We start from the raw sequence: 20,816 nt of genomic DNA on the forward strand, positions 1-20,816 counted from the left end.
GTTAAAGAGCCTCTGAGAGCGGTCCAGGAACCTCTTTTGCAAAGTGATGGATGTGTTCTTCCATGCAAACTTGGAAACAGGATGTGTCACAATGGGGGCTAAGAAAACTCTGTGCTATTTGTCCTCTTGTGTCCTGCGGATTTCACATTGACAGATTTATCCTGCTATTGCAAAGGCCTAAACAATGTAAAGGAGTGATGAGATGTATAGAAGAAATTAATAGCCTGGAGAAGAGAAGGCTCCAGGGAGACCTTATTATTTAAGCCTATCAATGTTAGAGGGGGCTTACAAGAAAAAATGGAGAGAGACTATTTAATAAGACCTGTAGTGATAGGACAGGGGTAATAATTTTTAGCTAAAATGACCAGATATAAGGAAGGAAGAGTCCAAAACAACAAAGCTGAGAGCCTGAGGGACCAGGTATCCAGTGAAGTAAAGGGATCCTTCACATAACAAGAGCAGCAGAAGAGTCAAAGGAGCTTCTGGAAGAGCTCTAAGTATCATGACAATGACTCCAAGGCAATAGCAGAGGATACTGTAATGCCTAGGAAGAAGACATTGAGTGAAGGGCCACAAAGATAATGGAGGTACTGAGCACCTCTCTTATAAGGAAAAGCTGAGAGAGATGGGACAATGTATATAACCTTTCAGCTAGGCAGGTGGTGGTTGCAAAGGAACAGCATCCAACACACTAAGGTCTGTGCCATCCTGCAGATGCCTGTCTCCAGGCACCCAAGCAGCCAGGCTGCTCTCATGAAAACTCCTTGCAGCCCACATGAAACCAAGGGACCCTCAGCTGTTGAAAGAGGCCATCAGCCTGGGAAAAGCCATCAATAAAAGATACGTGCAGATATGTACTTTCCCTTCTATATTCCAGGATCTTAAAGAATCATAGAATCATAGAATAGTTAGGGTTGGAAAGGACCTTAAGCTCATCTAGTTCCAACCCCCCTGCCATGGGCAGGGACACCTCACACTAAACCATCTCACCCAAGGCTCTGTCCAACCTGGCCTTGAACACTGCCAGGGATGGAGCATTCACAACTTCCTTGGGCAACCCAGTCCAGTGCCTCACCACCCTCACAGTAGAGAACTTCCTCCTTACATCCAATCTAAATCTCCCCTGTTTAAGTTTTAACCTGTTACCCCTTATCCTATCACTACAGTACCTAATGAAGAGTCCCTCCCCAGCATCCTTGTAGGCCCCCTTCAGATACTGGAAGGCTGCTATGAGGTCTTTGCAAAAGCCTTTTTAATTCTTTTTTCCACAGAATTGTCAGAATATCCCACAGCAGCAAAGTGTTTCTCTGCAAGCCTGTCTTTACTTATAAGAGCTGCTGTCTTGGCCTGCCACTACCTAATTTGCTCTAAATCATCAGTTTCTACTCAAGTGCTGGGAAGGCCTGGTCTTCTGCCATAAGTTCTTTTGTTTAAACAGAGGCTTATATTAAAGTAACCACAGGATGGGAACCAAGGGCAGATCCAAAACCAAAGTCTTGGAAAGAGACACTTGGACCTAAAGAAAGAGCAATTTCTTTGTCTTGTTTTCCCTTTTACCATCTAACTGCAGGTTTATGTTCCTCTGAATCTCTGGGAAACATTAGGGGAAATATGGGCTGGCCCATGAAATGCCCTCTGCAAGCACACTCCTCTTTCTCCCAGCAGACCAAGTATCTCCTCTGGAGGTTCTGGCCCTGGGTTTTATACAGTTCTAATTAAAACTTTATGGTTTCATATTGTGCTGACTTCCTCAGCAAATCCTTATTAAAATAGGAATGTCATTTTCACTACAAATGGGAATCTGCTTTTTGATTTTTACCCTAAGCATGGAAACCAAAATCCATAAAAGATTATCTAATTTCGGCAAGTTTTAAGTTGTACAATTGAGTTTTGTAAGTTGTGCAGTTAATTAAGATGTACAAATCACTAGGGTGGTTTTTTTTTTAATGTTTCTTGTTTGGGCTAGCAGCAAATTGCAAGATACTTGATGACAGGTTTCATGTGCAAAATCAAGGCAAGAGACTTCTGATGAGATAACTTGCTAATTTATTATAAGTTACTACTTAGCGTCTGGGCAGCACTTGGGAGCTGCTGCCATAGACCAGCAACACAACGGCAGCTCCAGCCAAGAAGCCCCAGGCCCACAGCCATGGTACTGCTCCCACACAGGAGAGATCTCTTGACATCCCTGAGCACCCACCCAGTGCAACACACCACCACAGTGGGCACAGAAGAGGATGCAGAACCATTTCCCCTACCAGCAATGAGAAAACAGGGAGGGCCAGCAGGTGCTAATGCTGATTGCTGGATCTGGAGAGCCAAAATCAGTGGAATTTATCAGTTCATGTGCGAGGTGAATTCTGCCCAGAGGGTAGGATTATGCATGAGCCATCATCATGTTCAGCTTTGCCCCTTGAATGTGGTAACATTCAGCTACCATGAAGTAGAATTAAACTATGGATTTATCGTGTATGAACTACCTCGGTGTGGCTACTATGCATGTGCTCACTCTTGCCCCATGCTAAATGCTAAATAAATCCCCCATTCTACCTAAGAGCAAGCTTTGCTTTACCATCAGATGGGCACATATACAAGACTTGTTACCCCAAAGTACCTAACACCTCCTAAATCCATGCCCTAGCCTTCCCCACCAGCTTCTTGTACTCTGGGGAGTTGACTCCATTAGGAAACTCCTTAGAGACAGGAACACTAATTCCTCCATTGCAGTGTTGAAATTTTAAATATTCATTTGTTGATTTTGGCTAGAAAGCCAAAACTGATGTGATAAGTGATACCAAATGTGTCTAAATGAGCTATGATTGTGCTGAGCAATCTATCAGGTTCAGAGTAATAAATGACTATACAAAGAGCTGGCCTTAATGATGTTTCCTCTGCAGAAATAAAGACCCAAAGCATTTGGGTCCTGAGGAGCACTGACAAGACTTGTTTGACATGGATGTCTGATACATACAGATTTTATAGCAGAGAGGTTGCTATACCTGAATGCAAACTGAGGACTTTTTCGTAACATTTCCATTTTCTTCCCTGGAATGTTAATCAAGCAGCAGATGTATGAACAAGGTAACACTGAATCTGTTAGCAGGCTGCCAACCAGCTAAGTGACTTTTTCTGTGCACGAGCTAATGTGTGTGTGCGGGTCCAATTATCCCTTACTCCTGGGGAAATGATTGCTAATATTTAGCAGCACTGTTATTCGGATGATACATTACCTCCAAATGTTTCTGTTAAAATATCTTCCCTTTGATACTCCCTTAATTGCCTTCTGAAGTGTTACCGGGTACCTGCCCTTGCGTTGATATATTAAATCCTTTTCTTTTAATTGGAGCATTCAAAGACAAAAGCTTTACAAATAAAATGGAGTCAACTCACCTCCACATTAGCCTGGACCATTTATTTTGCAGTCACTTGGGCTGATCCTGCTGTCTTGCCAGGTGTGAGTCCTGCTGGGCAGGCAGGATGGGATCGCTTGTCTTCAGCAAGTCAGAGGCAGCAAATGTCCTCCCTGTCGAGTGCACTTCACCACAGCAAGCCTGTACTTCAGTGGCATAATGGAACCACTATCCCCAGCCCATAGAAATCCACATGGAATTTAATATAAACTGCTTTATTCAGACACAACTGGCACAGGACATCTTTCATAATCTAAATTATTTGCATTATTTATTTATCAAGGTCAGGCAGAGGGTTTGGAGAGCTCGTTACTTTGGCACATGTCAGGGGAAAAAATAACTAAAACCACAGTTGTGAAATGTTTTCTCAAGTAGTCATCCATCTCCTGCAAAAATGTTGGGGTGAAAACACCTGACACGCATACAGAAGGAGGGATGTACAAGACTGAAAGAGAGAGGGCAGTAGGTTCATGCAAAATATACAATTCAAATGTACTTGCCAATTTTGGATCAGTGGACAAAAGCACTGAAGTAGAGGGATTTTCTCCCCTTTTCTTAAGAGTCCAGTGCTGTGGAGCGGGTTCGTTCTCCCAGCACCAGCTCTGCTTTACTGTCAAAACTGCCCTGATCATTAAGAATCTTGCAATAAGAAGGATTTCTAGCCAGTAAATCTGATACCTTTCTACACCAGAGAGTAAGCTGATGATCTGCAGTATGAATTGTACTGAGCTGTATGGTGCTGTTCAATATTCACTTGCCCCCTGGCAGGAGCCTGACAGGTCTGCTCAAGTACAGGCTGACCGACCAAAGCTCTGTGCATGTGGTGAGTACACGTAACAGCATTTCTATACAGTACACAACAAGCACTTCCAATTAGCTTATGCCAGTGCCTCCCACCCTCCCCCTCTTCCCAGGAGACTTGAATAGTGTCAACAGGAACTACCTTCAGTACCTGCATAGAAACGTCTCCATTAACTTCAGAATAGCCTTTGATCACAGTCATGGGCTGAGATGGAAACGGAAGATTCCGAAAGGAGCCACTTTCTATTCCCTCTGATAATCCAAAAGCTGACATTTCATACATGATTTAACCCGTCTTGAATAGACTCGTAAATGTCCATCTTTGTTGGTTAATACTCCCTCAGAATCCATTACTAATTTCATTAGGGTTGATAAAGTATTATAATCCATTAAATTGATTGAGTGATTTTAGCATTTAGTACAAGTATCTGTAACAATCTCAGCAGCTATCCTGGTAACCAGCATCCATAACAGGCTTCCTAAATGAACTTTAAGAGCAATTAACCAGTTAATACCTTAATTGCATATTGCATTAATTATACATTCATCCAGCAACAGCGATTAAAATTCAAGTCTTGCCTGAAGGTAGACTTAAGAATCAACAAATACATTTTTAACAGCTTAAAGCTAAAGTCACCTTTTGTATAACTTCTTATTAAGACTTAATCACAATACTGGACTTGCAAGTGACTTGCAGACAGCTATTTATCTGAATTTCTTTTCATACATACCCCTTTTTTGTTATTAGCCATGTGTTATCATTCAATGTGCTTACACATCTTTGCACGTGTTGTACAATTTTGTCTATCAAGAGGTTTATAATCAGTTTGTCAGGAAGAAATTTGATTTTTTAAATTACAACATTAAATCCAAAACTGTCACAACTGCAGATGAGAAAAATAGAGAAAATAAATGTTTCCACAAAGCTTGTGTAATAGGATCCAAATTGGTCTCAGTGATGGACAGGGAGTAGAAATTCTTCTTTTGCTAAACCCTGTGCAAAGAGACGTCCTCCTAGCAGTAAGCAGCAATGTTTATTCTTTCACTGTCATAAGTCACATGCAGCTAAAACCATTCATCACTCACTCACGGCTTTGATAACATATTTATATTGCACAAAAAGAACTTGGAACAGTTTTCCATATACCCATAGTGTGTGTTTTGTGTTTATGCTAATTTGTTTTATGGATTTAGAGTGCTCCCGGTGGTACTGCGATGAAATCTGTGCAGTTATTGTAATTGGATTTACCTTGCCAGAGGAAAGGTCAGTGTTCAAAGAAGAAGGAATTACTATACCTTTCCCTTCATCAGCCAGCCCCCTCTCCAGTGTGTACACATGAAGCTCCAATTCCCATCTCCTTAGTTGACTAACAATTTTACTGCCTCCTGTCTGAGAAAAAAAATCCAAAACAGAGTAACCTTCAGCTGAAAGCATTTACAAGCTGCATTTAGAAATCACTATACTCATTTCTGAAGTGCCATCACCCCGAGTGAGGTGAAATGGCTTTTCTAATAGGAAGCAGTGACAGCCAATTTCAAAGCAAGTTTTCAGGAGGAATGGAGAGAAGTCAGGCTGTAATTATACCTGGTGAAAATTACCTGGGATTGAAGGCTAATAGGGCACCTCTTTTTAAGTCCCAAGGGAATGCTTAAAGGACTGAAGGCAGCAGAGAATGCCCATCATGGGATGGGAGTAGATGATGTGGAACAGACGGACAAGACCAGCTCTACTGAAGGGCCAGGAATGATGGATGTGGGCAGTCATAATGCAGGCACTGAGGCAGGGTAACTGCAGCTGGAGGTTGGTGTGCTCTTAGGCCCAAGCCCATCTCTGTGTGGCCCCATGGGTCCCTACTTGACCACAGCAGTCCAAGCCAGTGCTTACTCAGGCATTTCAGTGTCTCCATACAGTCTTATGCTCTACAGTATCTAAGTACATTTACAGATAGTGAGGGACCCCAGCAGTTCCCAGGGAAGTCAAGCAGCTTTTCCTAGGCAGAATTTGTTGAATCAGTCAAAAGTTAAACTCTTTTTTTCAAGAATATTGACTTTGTACAAACCAAATTTACACCAAAGTGCCAGGAGAACAGTTTCACAACCGGCATACATGGCTCCACGTAAGGTAACTGAGCACAGCCGGCAGCTCAGCCCCTGCGCAGGATGCATCCACAGCATGCAGCAAACACATTGGTTACTGCCTGAGCCAGTCTTTCCCTCAGGTCTCTGTGTCTCTGGCTGCAAGAGGGATTAAACATTTTTTACTTGTATATTTTCTGATGGGCAAGGTCAGTCTCTGAAATGATGGGTACTGGATCGTATCCACCCAAACGTAAGTGTAAGTGACCCATGAAATTAAAGAGCATTTTCTAGCATTCACTCAGGACAGCTCAAGTTTCCCAATGACTGATCACCCTGGAAAGTCCTAGCAACAGCAAAAAGATATTCATCTTTAGGTGGAAGAAATACGTGAAGTAAAAGTACATGAGCAATAAAAGCCTAACTTGGGTCCAATGAAACAGAAAAGTGGTGGTGGTTTGGGACTGGTTGTTGGATTTTTTTCACATCAGAGAACAAAATACAAAACAAGGAATGAAAAATAATTCTATAGCTGTGCTATATCTTAAAATATTTAAGGAACTGATATAGTGTGTATATATATATATAGTATAGCATCAGTGATTAGGGCAGCTTATAGGGAGCACTGCACAACAGCACTGCAGGATCTGGCTGTTGCCTAGGCCTTGGCAAGGATTTCAGTCATCTAGATCTTTGCAAGAAGGGGCCGGCCTGTGAGGAATCACCTCTTTCCACAGCTGTGGTCACAGAGGAGCTCCTCTGATACTTCCCCTTTAGTATAGAATCCAAGACTGTTTACTGTGAGGTCTTGGAGCCATACAGGTCTGCTACCCTCTGAATCTGAAACCATCTAGATTTGGTGATGCACTGAGAGAGGGTCTACACAAGACAGTTAGGGTCTGCCTCTGTTATAGAGTTTTGGAGGGGCTTCCCAGAACACCCAAAGGATATGGTATGGTACCCAGCTACCCTATCTGCCTATTGAAAATCAGCTTGATATCCACCACTTTTTGAATTTCACTATGTCCACTACATTGTTAAAAACCTGCCAGAGTGCCTACAGCTGTATAGGCCTTTCTGTCTTTTTAGTAGTACTAATAAATACATTTTCAGAAAATCAATGTAACAGCATCAAGCTGTAACAGCCCATTAGATAAATACCAAAGGTTGTGCAGTCACTGGGTGACCAAAAATTAGCCAGCTTGATGGTCTCCAAAAAGGGAGACAAGAATTACTTTTCAATCACAAAATCTGCAGGAGATGACTGATGTTTGCATCAAGCAAAAAATTCATGTCAAGCACTAACCTTTTTCTTACTGTGTGAAAATGTCCCTTTATCAAAACATGCCCGTGCATGATTTTAATCTGAGAGACAAACAGTGTTGCCAGGCATCGCAGTGATTTCTTCAACCTATCAATCACACCTTGCTTGGTATTTTGAGCCTTCAGTTATATTCATGGTATCACCAGAGGGTACAAGATGAGATTTGCAGGGGAAGGAAAAAACAGCTTGATATGAAACTGTGTAGTAAGGTTCTCGTTGCCAGCAATGTCATTAGTAGCAGTGACATACCTGCCATCTCAAAGTGCAAACATTTTCTTACAGTCAGCTTTAAAACCACATAAGATACATCTGCCCAGCAATTAGATGCCTGGCATGAGGTGAACAAATGGCTTTTTGTCTGCCCTTTATATAAGTATGTGCCCTACTTATTTAAAAATATTTTTTGAAGCTGGTAATTGCATGTTTTAAATGCAGAAGTTTGTTTAAAATACAAGCAATAAACCAGGAAATCATTACATAAGGGCATTATGAAAACATCCTGGGCATTCATAAGGTAAACTTAAGTTACACAATAATGATATTTTCTCTAGTATTCTATAATCATCTTCCACTAACCTATTGAATTACTCTCTTTGTTCTGAATCTTAAATAGTGAGCTAAAATATTTATCTTCTCCTGCTTCTTCTTTCCTACCAAAAAGGTGCTAACTGGATTTCACGATTTAGCTTTACTCACGGTCAGTGAATGCAGCAGGGCACTGTCTGGCAGTAAAGGAATTAGGAATATGGTGCCTTGTACTCTGAGCTGGTTTCATTTTTAAGCATCCCAGATTTTCAAGCATTGTATCAGATGACATGTCACCAATGAGAACAAGTCTACCAGAACAACTCTGATTTTCAGCCTCTTCATCACAGGGAGATCTGTGGCCCAGAACAGCCAAACCATTCCCTCTTGCATTCTCAGCCTCTTCTTTATAGTCCACAACAGCTGGAGTCTACATGAGGCATGGGCATGTGCCCATGACAGCTATTTGAAGTGCCTAGCACTGAACACGTGAGCAAAGGCAACTGCATCTCTGCCTCCTATTTTGTACATGTACGCTAATGTATACATGAAAGGTATGAATCTCGGCAGAGCAACACTTGCCTTCACACGGTCAAGCTTCAGGTCAGCGTCCAACAATAATATTACTCCCTGAATTTGTCTGCAGCCTACTGCTGCACAAAGGATTCAACTGAAAGGAAACCCACCTGCTGTGTCTGTAATATCCCTATTTCCAAAAAGCACCATTGCCCAGCAGGCAGTGTTCTTCAGCAGAGATGTCCAGGGAACCTTCCGAGGTGATACTTGTGCTCTCCTGCTTTCTAAAACGTTCCTGCATGAATAAAAGTACCCAGCTATTACCTCAAGACATGCTGTTCAGTAAGTACAGTACCGTGATATCAGCATTCAATCATTCTACTGAAGCTTACTGTAAACAACGCATAGATGAAATGTGCTAAAAAGCCCTGTAGCGTATTTTCAAGATGAAGTTTCTTTTATCAGGTTAGAATCTGTAACGTATTTGTAACTGGCATTTATCCTGACCTCTTCAGGCTGTGTGACACATTCTCATGATACAGAAAATAAAAATGCAGGACTGCTTAGCCATATCCTAGTCCAGAAGCTGCTGCATGCCAAGGCGAAGCCTCAAGAGCACTTGACTGGTCTAGTCACATCTGTTACTACTCAGTGAGTATTGTTTAACATTTGATTATGTTTTTCAAGAGGTTTCATTCAATCCTTCTATGAACCAGTGGTTTGACTGGTGTATACAATGAGTACAGGCTCATCCAGGCTGGTAACCACAGTGAGTAAACCCCAGCAGTGGCCCACAGAGATGCTTCAGTTAGCTCTGTGGGAGCCATCACTGCAACCAGGAGCAGGGTTAGCCACGCCAGTGTGCGTTCTACCCCAGCTGGACAGACCTGCCGGGGCGCTTCACAACCCAGGCTGGGAGTTACATGGTGCTCCACTGAGCCATAGGTCACCAGCTGGGGTGTCTGTCCTAGCTTCCTCTGGGTCTCTGCTCTTGGCTATGCCATAGCTCTTCTTTTGTAAGTGGAAAACTTCCTCAAGAATGGGTGAGGGAAGGACAACTGCACAATAGGAACTCATACCACTTCATCCCAAGTGCCTCCACTCAGCACAGCTTCAGATCAGTCCACCCAGCCTGAGAATAAGAATAGGAGATGATGAACGATGTACAAAATCTCCAACCATAAATATTGACTGAGTTGTCCTGAAATGGCTGGATAAGGTAGTGAAAAAGAAATAATCACTGCTTCTTGTCTCTATTATAGTGGGACTGAAACTTAGCATCCATCTTCCTTGCAAGTAAAGATAGATTGCCAGGATTTATCTGGAGATGCAACGCAGTGACTGCCCAGTGGCAATATCCTACACACTGTGTTTGTTCATGTAACAGCTGTTCTTTCCCTCTCAGTTTTACCTCAGACCTCAAGTGTGACTACCATGTGTCTCAGTTCCTACAAGTGAACTCTGTGTGATTAAACACCAGAGTGCAGGGTCTGCAGACGTAGACAGCTCTTATACCCAGAGAACGGCATATTGGACACCCTAAAATCACACCATGAAACAGAAGAAGACAGCATTTTGATTCTCCACCAAGCCTTTTCTTTCCCAGGCTGAACAAACCCAGCTCACTTACCCTCTCCTCATATATCATGGTCACCAGCTCCCAAACAAGCTTGGTGGCCCTCTACCAGATGAGTTCCAGCTGGTGACTGTTTCTTGTCCCAAACTGAACAGATGCAACCTCATGGGTGACAGAAACAGAGAATTAATCTTTCCTCTGGTCCTGCTGCCTAATGTTTTTGTTAAACAGCAGAGAAAGTAGCTGACCACATTTGCTGCAAGAGCGCCCTGGTGGCTCTTGTTCATCAAATCCTCCATGGCTGCCAGGCCCTTTTCTGCAAAGCCAGAAAAGGGACAGTCTTCTGGAGCTGTGGACTTCAAAAGTGACTCCAAGGAGAATGATTCGGTTTCTTCTCGTCCCTAATGTCTACACTTGGATGAATTAATATCCTCAGCTGACATTTCCATGTCCCATTAGCTCCTTATTTCTGAATATATGCTCACCCACCTCAGAGAACCGCCCCTTCATCAGCTACAATCACTGCCAGCATGGCACAGCTAACAGTGCATTGACTCACTCCATATGGAAGTATCTGTTTATACAGACTATAAGAATAAAGCACAAAAAGATGTAAGATTGCCTGGACAATACTGCTCCCACAAGCCTTCCATAAATCAGCTGCTTTGGAGCAGATGTGGTGGGATAGACACTGAGGTTTGATTTCTCTTTGATGTCCAGCACATGGGGATGCGTTCTTCATGAAGCTGTCTGTCCAACTCAATTGCTCTACATCAGGACAAATGCAAACAACTCTTCCTGTTACTACTATGTACAGTTCAGTAGCACTGCACTGCACTGCACTGACTTAGGAAGAATGACTGAAAAGAGCACTTTGATTTGACCAGCACCAGCAGTGATACAGTAAGTAAAGGGTGCTTCTCCCTTTCCTTTTCTTTCCTTCTTCTCTTGCCCCTACATTATACCATAGCTGCCCGCTTTTAGACATACCAGCCAGTCAGGTTGACATCTGTTGTCATAAGCTTGGAGTCAGCATCACAGGAAATGCTGTGTGTCATGTTCAACTTCCTACATCCTCATAGAATCATTTAGGTTGGAAAAGACCTTTAAGATCATTGAGTCCAACCAATAACCCAGCACTGCCAAGTCCACCAATAAACCATGGCCTTAAGCGCCACATCTATGTGTCTTTTAAATACCTCCAGGGATGGTGACTCCACCACTTTCCCAGGCACCCTGTTCCTATGCTTGTTGAAGAAATCTTTGCTAATACTCAATTTAAACCTCCCCTAGCACAACTTGAGGCCATTTTCCCTTGCCTTGTCACTTGTTACCTGGAAGAAGAGATTGATGCCCACCTGGTTACAACCTCCTTTCAGTCACAGTCTACATCCCGATCAGAAGCAGGCACCTTAATGGATCCAGGCAGTAAATGCTACAGAGATACTGCTTTCCATAATGTGAGGTCTGTCTGATCAACGAGTGCACAGAGCTCACAGATTTCCACAGCACGCAGTGTAGGAACACATAGCAGCAATGCCATCTTCCCTGTTGCCATACTGGAGTTCACATGTTCACTTGTGCTTTGGGCTTCATGGTTTCATTAAGCAGTGTCTGACCTTTCTGCAATCAGCAGTGCACAAACCACTGATAACAGAGCACACCACAAACTGTGGGCTGATATCTTATGGGTTAGTGCCAGCTGCCCTGACCACACACCCTTCACTGCATTGAGCTGGTTCATATGGCCACGGGAGGATGAGTGCCCTCAGAAAACCCACAAAGCAACAGTGGCTGATGCTGGTTCCTTGTGTTTTAATCTGAATTGGCACCATCCTTGGTGGAACCATTCAGTGTCCAGTGTCTGTCCTGGCTCTACTGTGGAAAAAGGACAGAGCTGGTTTGACACTCTGGAAGGTGGTATCTATTTCTGCCAGCCCAGTCTTAATGACTAATGGCTGGGCCTTGGGCAAATGATGCATGGATATGCGCACACACTGTTGTACAGGTTGCAGAGTTATACTTTCTATGCTCATGTATGTAGGTCTCCATCAACAAGGCTATGAAAGAAAAGCACCTAAGGACCCTGCTTTTGCAGAATGAAAATCTTCTCCTAAGGAAGTTTCCAATGGCTTCCAGCTTTGTGACAAGCAGCTCTGGAAACGAGTCCCAGGACTCAGTACTGTAAGAAGTTAAACATGAATCAAGTTAAATATGAAATACGTGATCTGACATTTAGGGTGTCAAATGCTTTTTAAATCTCATTTGAAGCAGAACAGTGTGTCCTGAAAACATGTCAATAGGTGCTAGGAATAATCAATATGATAAAAGCCAGGGTGAAGGACAAAAGAAATGCAGTTCCCAAAAATGTAACAGCTAAGGACCTGACCAGCAGCCTGCTGACTGTACCACAATGTCACAATTAAAAGATGGAGAGGAAGCAGCATCAGGGCAATTACATTAGTAATGCTTAGATGATACCATTGAGCAAACTCAGAAAAATAAATAGCTTAAAGGCAAGCAATGCTTTTTATATGCTAGATGGCTCTGTGGACACAAAGATTAATCTGTGTTTCATATTATATTTGAAGCAAACAAGACATTGCACAGTGAAAATTCAGTGAAAAAATAGTTCTGTCTTTTTTTAAAGGGTGAAATATGTAGGAAGCACTGGAGAAATCTTACTGGATTAACTTGCAGGGACAGGATGGTGTTTCAACACTGCTGCTGAGCCTTCTGCAAAAGGAAAAGAACAGGATGAAAAGTGTCTAGAGCAAAAAATGGAGCAATAAATAAACTTGAAGTCATAAGCAGATAAGGAAGATTATACAGAATGGAAACAAAGGAGAACATCCCTGACACACTGGAAGTATGGCACATACAACAGATGCTAGAAAGCTGGCTTCAAAACAGCACTCACATCTCCATTTCTACTTGTTAGGGAGCTCTGTGTTAACCAGACGTATGTCTCAGTTCTGCTTTCAAACCATGAAGCTCATTTTCTGGGAGCCTATCTGGAAGAGAGACCTGAATTCTACCTCTGCTTTCTCCACGAAGTACCTGATGATGTGGAGCCAGCCTATGGGTGACTCCAGACACCTGCAGAATGAGTGAACAGGAGAAGTGAGGCTTCACAGAAATCACTTCAAGCAGATTAGAGAAATCTTTATAGAATTAGAGCATTTGAAATAGTGTTTAATTTTGATCCTATGGCCCAGATAACATTCTCTAGTAAATTCTATTACATGGATTAAAACAATTAACAAAATATTTCCTCTCTACAATAGACAGTACTGAGTGTTCGTTGCAAATGAAAGCTAATGTTAAGGATGGAACAATATGTTCCTTAGATAGCTCCTTTTTTTTTAATGTTAATGGCTCATCCGCAAGCAAATCCACATATCTGACCAATAAGCACAGAGCTACTGAAAAATGCATGTGTATTTGTGCTCTCTTTGATAACAGGGGACACTACATCCTTTGATGTTTTAATTTTACTGGCCCAGAAAGTACATCGGGATAGTAGAGGGCACAAGAAAACACGGCTAAATTGTGATACTCCTCAGCAAACTGCAATGGTCTATTGAACAGATTGAAATGCATATGGTTTTCAATCAAATCAATTTGGGAAGAAGCATTTATTTTTACCACTTCAAAGCATAATGGGTGCATGACCAGTTAACATACCGGTGTAAAATTCTTACTTTACAAAGATAGTCATTCTCTGACACTGAAGGAAATGGAGAAGAACCACAGAAGATCCAACCACTAAGCTGTTTTGCACTCCAGTTTGCTTTGCATGTCTTCCCATAGTATCATCCTGAAAAGCTTAAAATTCAAGGATACGATGTGACTCATTGCTTTTTCAAGTTGCACAAAGAAAACGGTGGAATCGAAAAGTAAACGCTACATGTATCACAAGGTTAATGGCAAAAGGGATTCACCCACAGTTAAATCCTTTTCACAGTTCATGCTTAAACTCTGCTCAGAAAAGTTTCTTTGTGTCAGTGCAGAATTTACCACTGTTTTCTCCTTTGCAGTTTCACAGCCACCCCATCTACCTTCACCATTCTTTTAGCTGTACTGCTATCTGGAGCTCTTCCTTCATGCCCCTGCACTGGACCAAAAAGCCCAGAAAACAGTATGGGGACAAAATAAAGCAGTGTGAACTGTCTGAAAAATAAATGAACAAGTGTCTGCTTTCCTAGTGAAAGAAAAAAAAAAGTCTCTTCCTACAAACAAATACTTTCTTTAACTGTTTAAGACAGAATCTGGAATGTTATGGGGATTATGGGGACGTGATGGTGGCTTTGATAAGCTCCCTCAGGTAGAGATGCATGGACATAAAACATCTTTACAGATATTCCCCTGATGCTTACAGATACTTTCAGAAACTACAGAGCTCTTTTAAAGATAGGAGTATCCCTGTTCCACGCTGACACCAGCACACCTCAAACAAATATGGTATGACAACCAGTGCCACCTTCCTGATGACATCTGCTACGTTCTGGGCTAGAGAGATTTGAGATTAAATGTCTCGAACTCTCTTAGTTGTGTGACTTATGTGTTTCTGACCAATATTTTGTGGTCCTTCAGAGCAAGACTGTGATAAGGCTTCTTAACTTGACTGCCCAAAACCTTCCATGGACATGCCTTTTTTATTGGCACCCACAATATTTGAAACACTGAATTTCTAGCTCAGTTCCCATGTTATCTATTTATCAAAATCTCCTGTAGTTCGCTGGGTTTATTAAAAAGGGCATCTTTACTGTTATTATCTGTGGAAATAATAGATGAGTATTCATGTCAAGGGCTTTATATAATATCAGCTGCTACCAGTGAAAGTCACCAAGGCAGTCATCAAAATTCTTTCTTGTGTGATTTTACTGCTACTGTTTAAGTTTTCTGACCCCAGGAAAGCCATCTCTTCTCTAAAAATGTATGATCTGTCATAGAGGCCTTTTTTAGTTCTGGTTATGTGATGTGAAGTTCAGCTACACAAAAGTACAGTAAATAACTCATGTTGGACAAAACATCAACACACTTTTGGGGTTTGAAAGAGTTATATTCTTGGCATTCTAGTTCAATATTATAAAACAAGGGTCTTGTTACGAAACAAGGGTCTAATCTTACCACCCTGGTAATTCTAAATCTCAGTTTGTCCAAACAACAGTTCCATTGTTTCTACAACTGCAACACAGCCTGCTTCTATGCTTAATTTGGTATGATTTTTAATTGATTAAATAACCAACATGTTAAAATTGAGATTAGGTTTTTGTAAGAGAAGGGATCAGCTTTTATGAAATCATACCATTTTGATGAGTGACTTTATACTGAAGAGGATGACAGAAAACAAACACATGTTCCAGCAAGGGGTAGATGGTGCTGATCAGTGTTACATATTGCAGCCATTCTGACCACCCGGAACTAAATTAACAGTGAATTAGGTAATATTTTAAACTAAATTAAAATTTAATCACTGAGCACAAAGAATTAAAGACAAGTGAAACATCTACTGGGAGTCTGCTAATCTGGGAATTATTTAGCAAAGAATGAAGTTTCTTCCATACATCTACAAAAGTTAATGTTGTTAATGATTATTCTAGGCACTGAGCAATAAACATTCAATTAAAAGAGCCAGTCCATGAAAACTTCAGTGATTTAAGTATACTTAACATTTACATGTTCACTGCCACAGTTCATTCTATTTCAGTGAGCGCAGGCCAAGAGTGCAGCATGATGGTTTACATTTTGAATTATTCATTACATTTAGTTGGTGTCCTGAGATTCAAGCCTGGCCACCATATAAACATGCACTGGTATGCTTAAAACTTACTCTTATCATTCCTATTTTGGTATTCCCAGCAACTTAAAAACACAACAAATCCACTGAAGTAAATATCTACACAAGGTTTTTGGTTTAACGTGTTTCAACAGCATCTATGTGTCACCATCAGGATAGGAAAAAATTTTTGCAATCAGTGGAGCAAAAAAAAGAGCAATGCCGTATTCTCATAGATTTTCAGAGCTTATTGATTCCAGTAAAGAAGACCATTATAATAAACAGTGCAAATCCATGTCCCTTCCCAACACACTCCACAATAGCTTTTATTACTCCTTTAATGGATCTTCTCAATACAAAAAACCACAATATGAATCTGTCTGTACACTTCAGCATACACTTCGTTTCACTTGCACTTAATCAAACCATGTGGAGACATACAGAAACGCAAATAGTGAATTGGATTTCAAACAGTGACCTGGTTTGCTCACAGCACTTGCTAAATTTTATTTATGAAGTACCACTTCCCATACAAAATAGACTTTCTGCCCCACAATATTGATTTCCAGAACATAACAGGAATTCCGCTAGTTCATAGCTCCAAAAAAGGGGTGTAAGTACAGGGTTATTTACTAACAAAAATAAAAAATTACATGATGCAAAACAATGAACAATAAACATCAGCACTAAAAAATGAAGCGCTGTTTTCTCCTCAAAAAGAGATTCCCAACACACTTCCAGAGATCACCTGTGCAGATGAGCAGTAAAATGACTGAGAAGCTTGTTCACATAGCACTCTCCAACTGGAACGTGACTATCATAATTACATAGCCATGTGAAAAAATACAATACCTGAAAAAAGGGACAGTCAAGATCAAGCCACAGCTAACACCCAAGCACAACATAACTGTCCTTCCAGAATCATAAGCTCCATCCGTGCAGGCTAGAATCACTTTCCAGAAAGGAAAACCCAGATTCTCTTTTTACACTTTTGATCTTGTGAGCTTTGGTTGAGAGCACTGACCCCAAGGGAATTATTTCCGTAAGCGAGTACTGGATACTCCCTACTGATCCTTGTAGATTTTTGCTTATAAATACCATTCCAATTCAGCAGCCTTCAACTAAAACTTCACTTAAACTTTAGACCGTTTTGCATCTCTGGGGAGTATAACATCTCTTTCCATGGAAATACCTATTTACATTGGTTTGGTTTGGTTTTTCTTTACGTTCTCAAGTACCCTCAAGCTTGAGCAATAGTTAATGTAGGTTAAGGAAATTTTCTTTATATTCCCTTGACAAGCCTGCTGTGCTCTGCCAGAACAATGCACCTCTATGAGGGCAGTCCAACAAGTCAGGGGCTGTTATTAGCCCCCTGATATTGCAGCAATATGCCCAGGTCAGAAATAGTTACAGTCCTGCAGGTGGAACAAATTCACTGTAGGATTGAGCCACCCCTCTCCCAAAAAAGAAGGCTGGTGGGAAAATAAAAAACCCAAAAAGGGCTTCATTATCACAGAAGACAGGGAAGCAGTAGCATTTCCAGCTATTTTAAAATGGTATAAACCATTTAAAGCAGCAAGGATAACAATCTTTCTAAGTGAATACACATTTTGCCCTGGTTTCACCCCCCCCAGAGGCATTGTCAAAAAAAATTCTAGAAGCTTATTTTCAGCAGGGAGAAAGCACAGAAATAGCAAAGCAGGGTTCTCTTAGGTAGAGAAACTGGTATTATTTAAACAGCAGGAGGAGAGTTAGATCTGCATTTGATCCGGCTCTCCATGACGAGTCAGCAACAGATTTGCTCTCCCATTGCCTGCCTCACCAGGGTGAGTGGGCACAACAAGGCCAGCTCCATCTCCCAGCGTGAGCAGGAGCAGTGGGACAAAGGCTCTGCCTAGCTCATACTTGCAGCCAAGCACTTGCTCTTCAGTGGAAGGAAGAGAGAAAGCTAGACATGTAGTCAAAGGCAGTAAAGGCAAGCAAGGAAGAAAATGAACCAAGCTTTCCTCACCCCTCACCTCATGCATTCATTGCCCAGGCATTAGAGCTTCACTGTTAATCCCCTTTCCCCCACAGTTACTCTGCTCACCATCTGTATCAGCCATCTTCTTCACTGAAGATTCCTGTCCTGCTCCTATTGTTGGCATTTGAGCATTCTCCACAGCTTTGCTAGCCATGCTCCTAAAAGACACCACATCCTGGATCTCCTTTGTGGTTCTTGGTTCTTTCCTGAAATCCTCCCTCCCCAGTTTGCTGGTGAGGGGAGTGTTCAGCATGTCTTTGTGCTGCGAGGCAGAGAAACACATACAAGTCCTGTTCACAGGTTTTAAAGAAGTGGGAAGAAGTAGAGGTGAAGCTGTGAAAGTTCAAGACCCTCTAAAGTGCGGGGCTCGTTTTTCCTAAAGCTCCAAATACCAGTCAGAACTGTTGGGAGAACCAAAATCCTGTAGATTTGCAGTGCTGTCTGACCTGCAGACGCCACAGGCAACAGAGCAAGTCCTGGGGTCCTGTTTACACTCTGGTTGTAGAGACCTGGCTTCAGAAACAGAAAGCCCATTCCACTCATTCTGAAGTTAACAGCAAAAGCCCCAAAGAAACTTCTGAAGGACAATGCACCCTTCCCCTCTCCTGCTACCCCTAGTCCGGTCTGATCATACAGCTTTTGCCATCCTCTTGTACGATGGGGACTCGGGTTTAAGCTCTTAGCACTACAAAGACATAACCAGCAATGCCCCGGCTACGAGTACAGGCACGTACTGAAGGAGGGAGCTGTACTTGGAGCTGCAGCTCCATCTTCAGATGGAGATCAGCATTGGAAACAGCACAGCAGGAAAAGCCCCAGTGGCAGCCGGACAGTTCGAACACAGCAGAGGTAGGACATCTTTCGGCGGCGGAGTGCTCGCCACTGGGCAGTCTCTCAAGCAGCCCCCATTGGCAGCTGCTGGCAGGGCTACGTGAGTGCCCCCAGAGCAGACCTTGTGCGCTCCAGCAGTTTCCCAGTAACACCATTTTCCAGTCACATCATTTTCCAGTCTCAGCAGCACACTCACGTGGTGTAATGCTGAGAGACACCTTTCTTGCATTCCCAGACCGCCTCCTCTTTCCTCCTTCCCTGGCCCGCACTTCAGTGCCTTGGGATGTTTTGCATCACCTAGAAGACTGGTCAGCTTTGACTCAGGGGTCCCTCCTGCCCCAGGGGGTGATGTCCGCCCATGCTGTCACCCCTCCCTCCAAAAGCAGTCGAGACTCCGGGGAGGGGCAGTGGGGACCTGCTGCCCTCCAAGGGACTGTGAGATGCCTGTAGCACGGATGCACCTGACACAGGCTCCAGAGGAGGAACGGAGTCTGGAGGAGGAAGGTCAGGTGGAAGTGGGGAACACAAAGAGATGATTTTCCCAGTGGGATACACCAAGGTCAGTGGGAAAGAAGAGAACCAGAGGGGATAAGAGGCAGGACCAGGGGGATCTCAGTGCAGGGTGGTGATGCCCATCAGTCGGGAAGGGATGCTGGCAGCCAGCAGGCAAGCCAGCAAGATGCCTATGAGCTGCAGCAGCGTCAGCCCCAGGGCAGCCGTGGCAATACAGAACATGTTGCTGCTGATGAAGGCCAGTACCTTGGGGAAGCACCCGTCGTGGTGCAGCCCGCGCGTGTCAGGCGGGCTGCGGTGGCAGCCCTGGCGGGCCTGGCAGCAGCTGAAGGGCACGGAGCCGTTCTGCTCCAGCCCCCAGGGTGTGGTGAGCCAGTCCCGGTAGCTCTGCACACCGCAGCAGGACAAGGAGCGCTGCAAAGCATCCAGGGCATCTGCCATCCCCTCGTCCTTCCCGTAGGTAAGCAGGGCCTGGTGCAGTCCTTCCTGGAATCCCTGTGCAATGTTCTGGCGGTAGAGGAGCGCCGACAGCCCCGCCGCCAGCCCAGCTGCCATCACAGTGGTCAGGAAGGCGATGTAGGCACGCAGGAGGCCCCGGTGCTCCGTGGCAGCACCGAAGCAGCCCAGGAAGCCCCAGATGATGACAACAGCGCCGGTGGCCAAGAGGATGGCAGGGGCACTGGGTCTGCTGTTGGCTGACAGCTCCAGGTAGCTCCCCAGAAACACCGTGGCCCAGAGGCCGATAATGAACATGGTCAGCCCCGCTGCCCAGAAGACGATGCTGAAGGCCATGAGGGACAGCTTGAGCATGGTCATAGTGCCCTGGGGCGGTGAGGGGGTCCCGCGGCCGTCGGTGCCTCTGTTCCCCGAGGTTGACGGAGGAGAGGGCGCCTTGGCGAGCGGTGCTCGAACTCTCCCTAGGTGCGGAGCCGGCAGCTGCCTCCCCCCTCGGCGACTGGTGCCAGTGGCTCTGCTGTGCCGCCCCTGCTGTCCCTTTTCAGTGCCCGGCGGGGGGGCGCGGCCTCGGCGGCGCCGCTTGTCCGCGGTGCGGGGCCCGGCGGGGCGGGACGGGGCAGCCCCGGCTGGGGGCCAGAAGGGACGGAACGGCCCGGGACGGGGGTCCCCTCCCCTCTCCCTGTGCCGTCCTCTTTTAAGCGAGCTGCCGTCTTACGCTAGTGTGTATCCAGCGATACCCGGAGGGAGAAGCATACGCACACACGCACCCACGCAGTCCTTAGCGCTCTTTTCCGAGGTTTGGGGTGTAGCAAACGGGTGAATGTGTGTGGACGGGCGGTTCCCGCTGTCCGCAGCACTGGGCACCCTCAGATGAAAAGGTTCTGCATGCTGAAAGCTCGAGATTAACTTCTACCGCAGCCCAGGTTTAAACTGCCTGTCCTTGGAATGTGCTGATCATTGCTGCATCTTCCAACCTGCTATTT

At 43.9% G+C, this 20,816-nt stretch overlaps 1 protein-coding gene across 1 annotated transcript; it reads right to left on the minus strand.

Moving 5' to 3' along the window:
- Nucleotides 1–19,293: 19,293 nt before the first annotated feature.
- Nucleotides 19,294–20,472, minus strand: LOC133276586 (tetraspanin-7-like). The gene has a single exon (XM_061467527.1). The coding sequence runs from the start codon at nt 20,191–20,193 to the stop codon at nt 19,477–19,479; it is 717 nt and encodes a 238-aa protein (XP_061323511.1). The 5' UTR covers nt 20,194–20,472; the 3' UTR covers nt 19,294–19,476.
- Nucleotides 20,473–20,816: the final 344 nt, after the last annotated feature.

This window comes from Pezoporus flaviventris, unplaced genomic scaffold, assembly GCF_033815535.1.
Source record: "Pezoporus flaviventris isolate CSIRO_AGI_PZ_B2104156 unplaced genomic scaffold, CSIRO_AGI_Pfla_v1 ptg000045l, whole genome shotgun sequence".
NCBI classification, from domain to species: domain Eukaryota; kingdom Metazoa; phylum Chordata; class Aves; order Psittaciformes; family Psittacidae; genus Pezoporus; species Pezoporus flaviventris.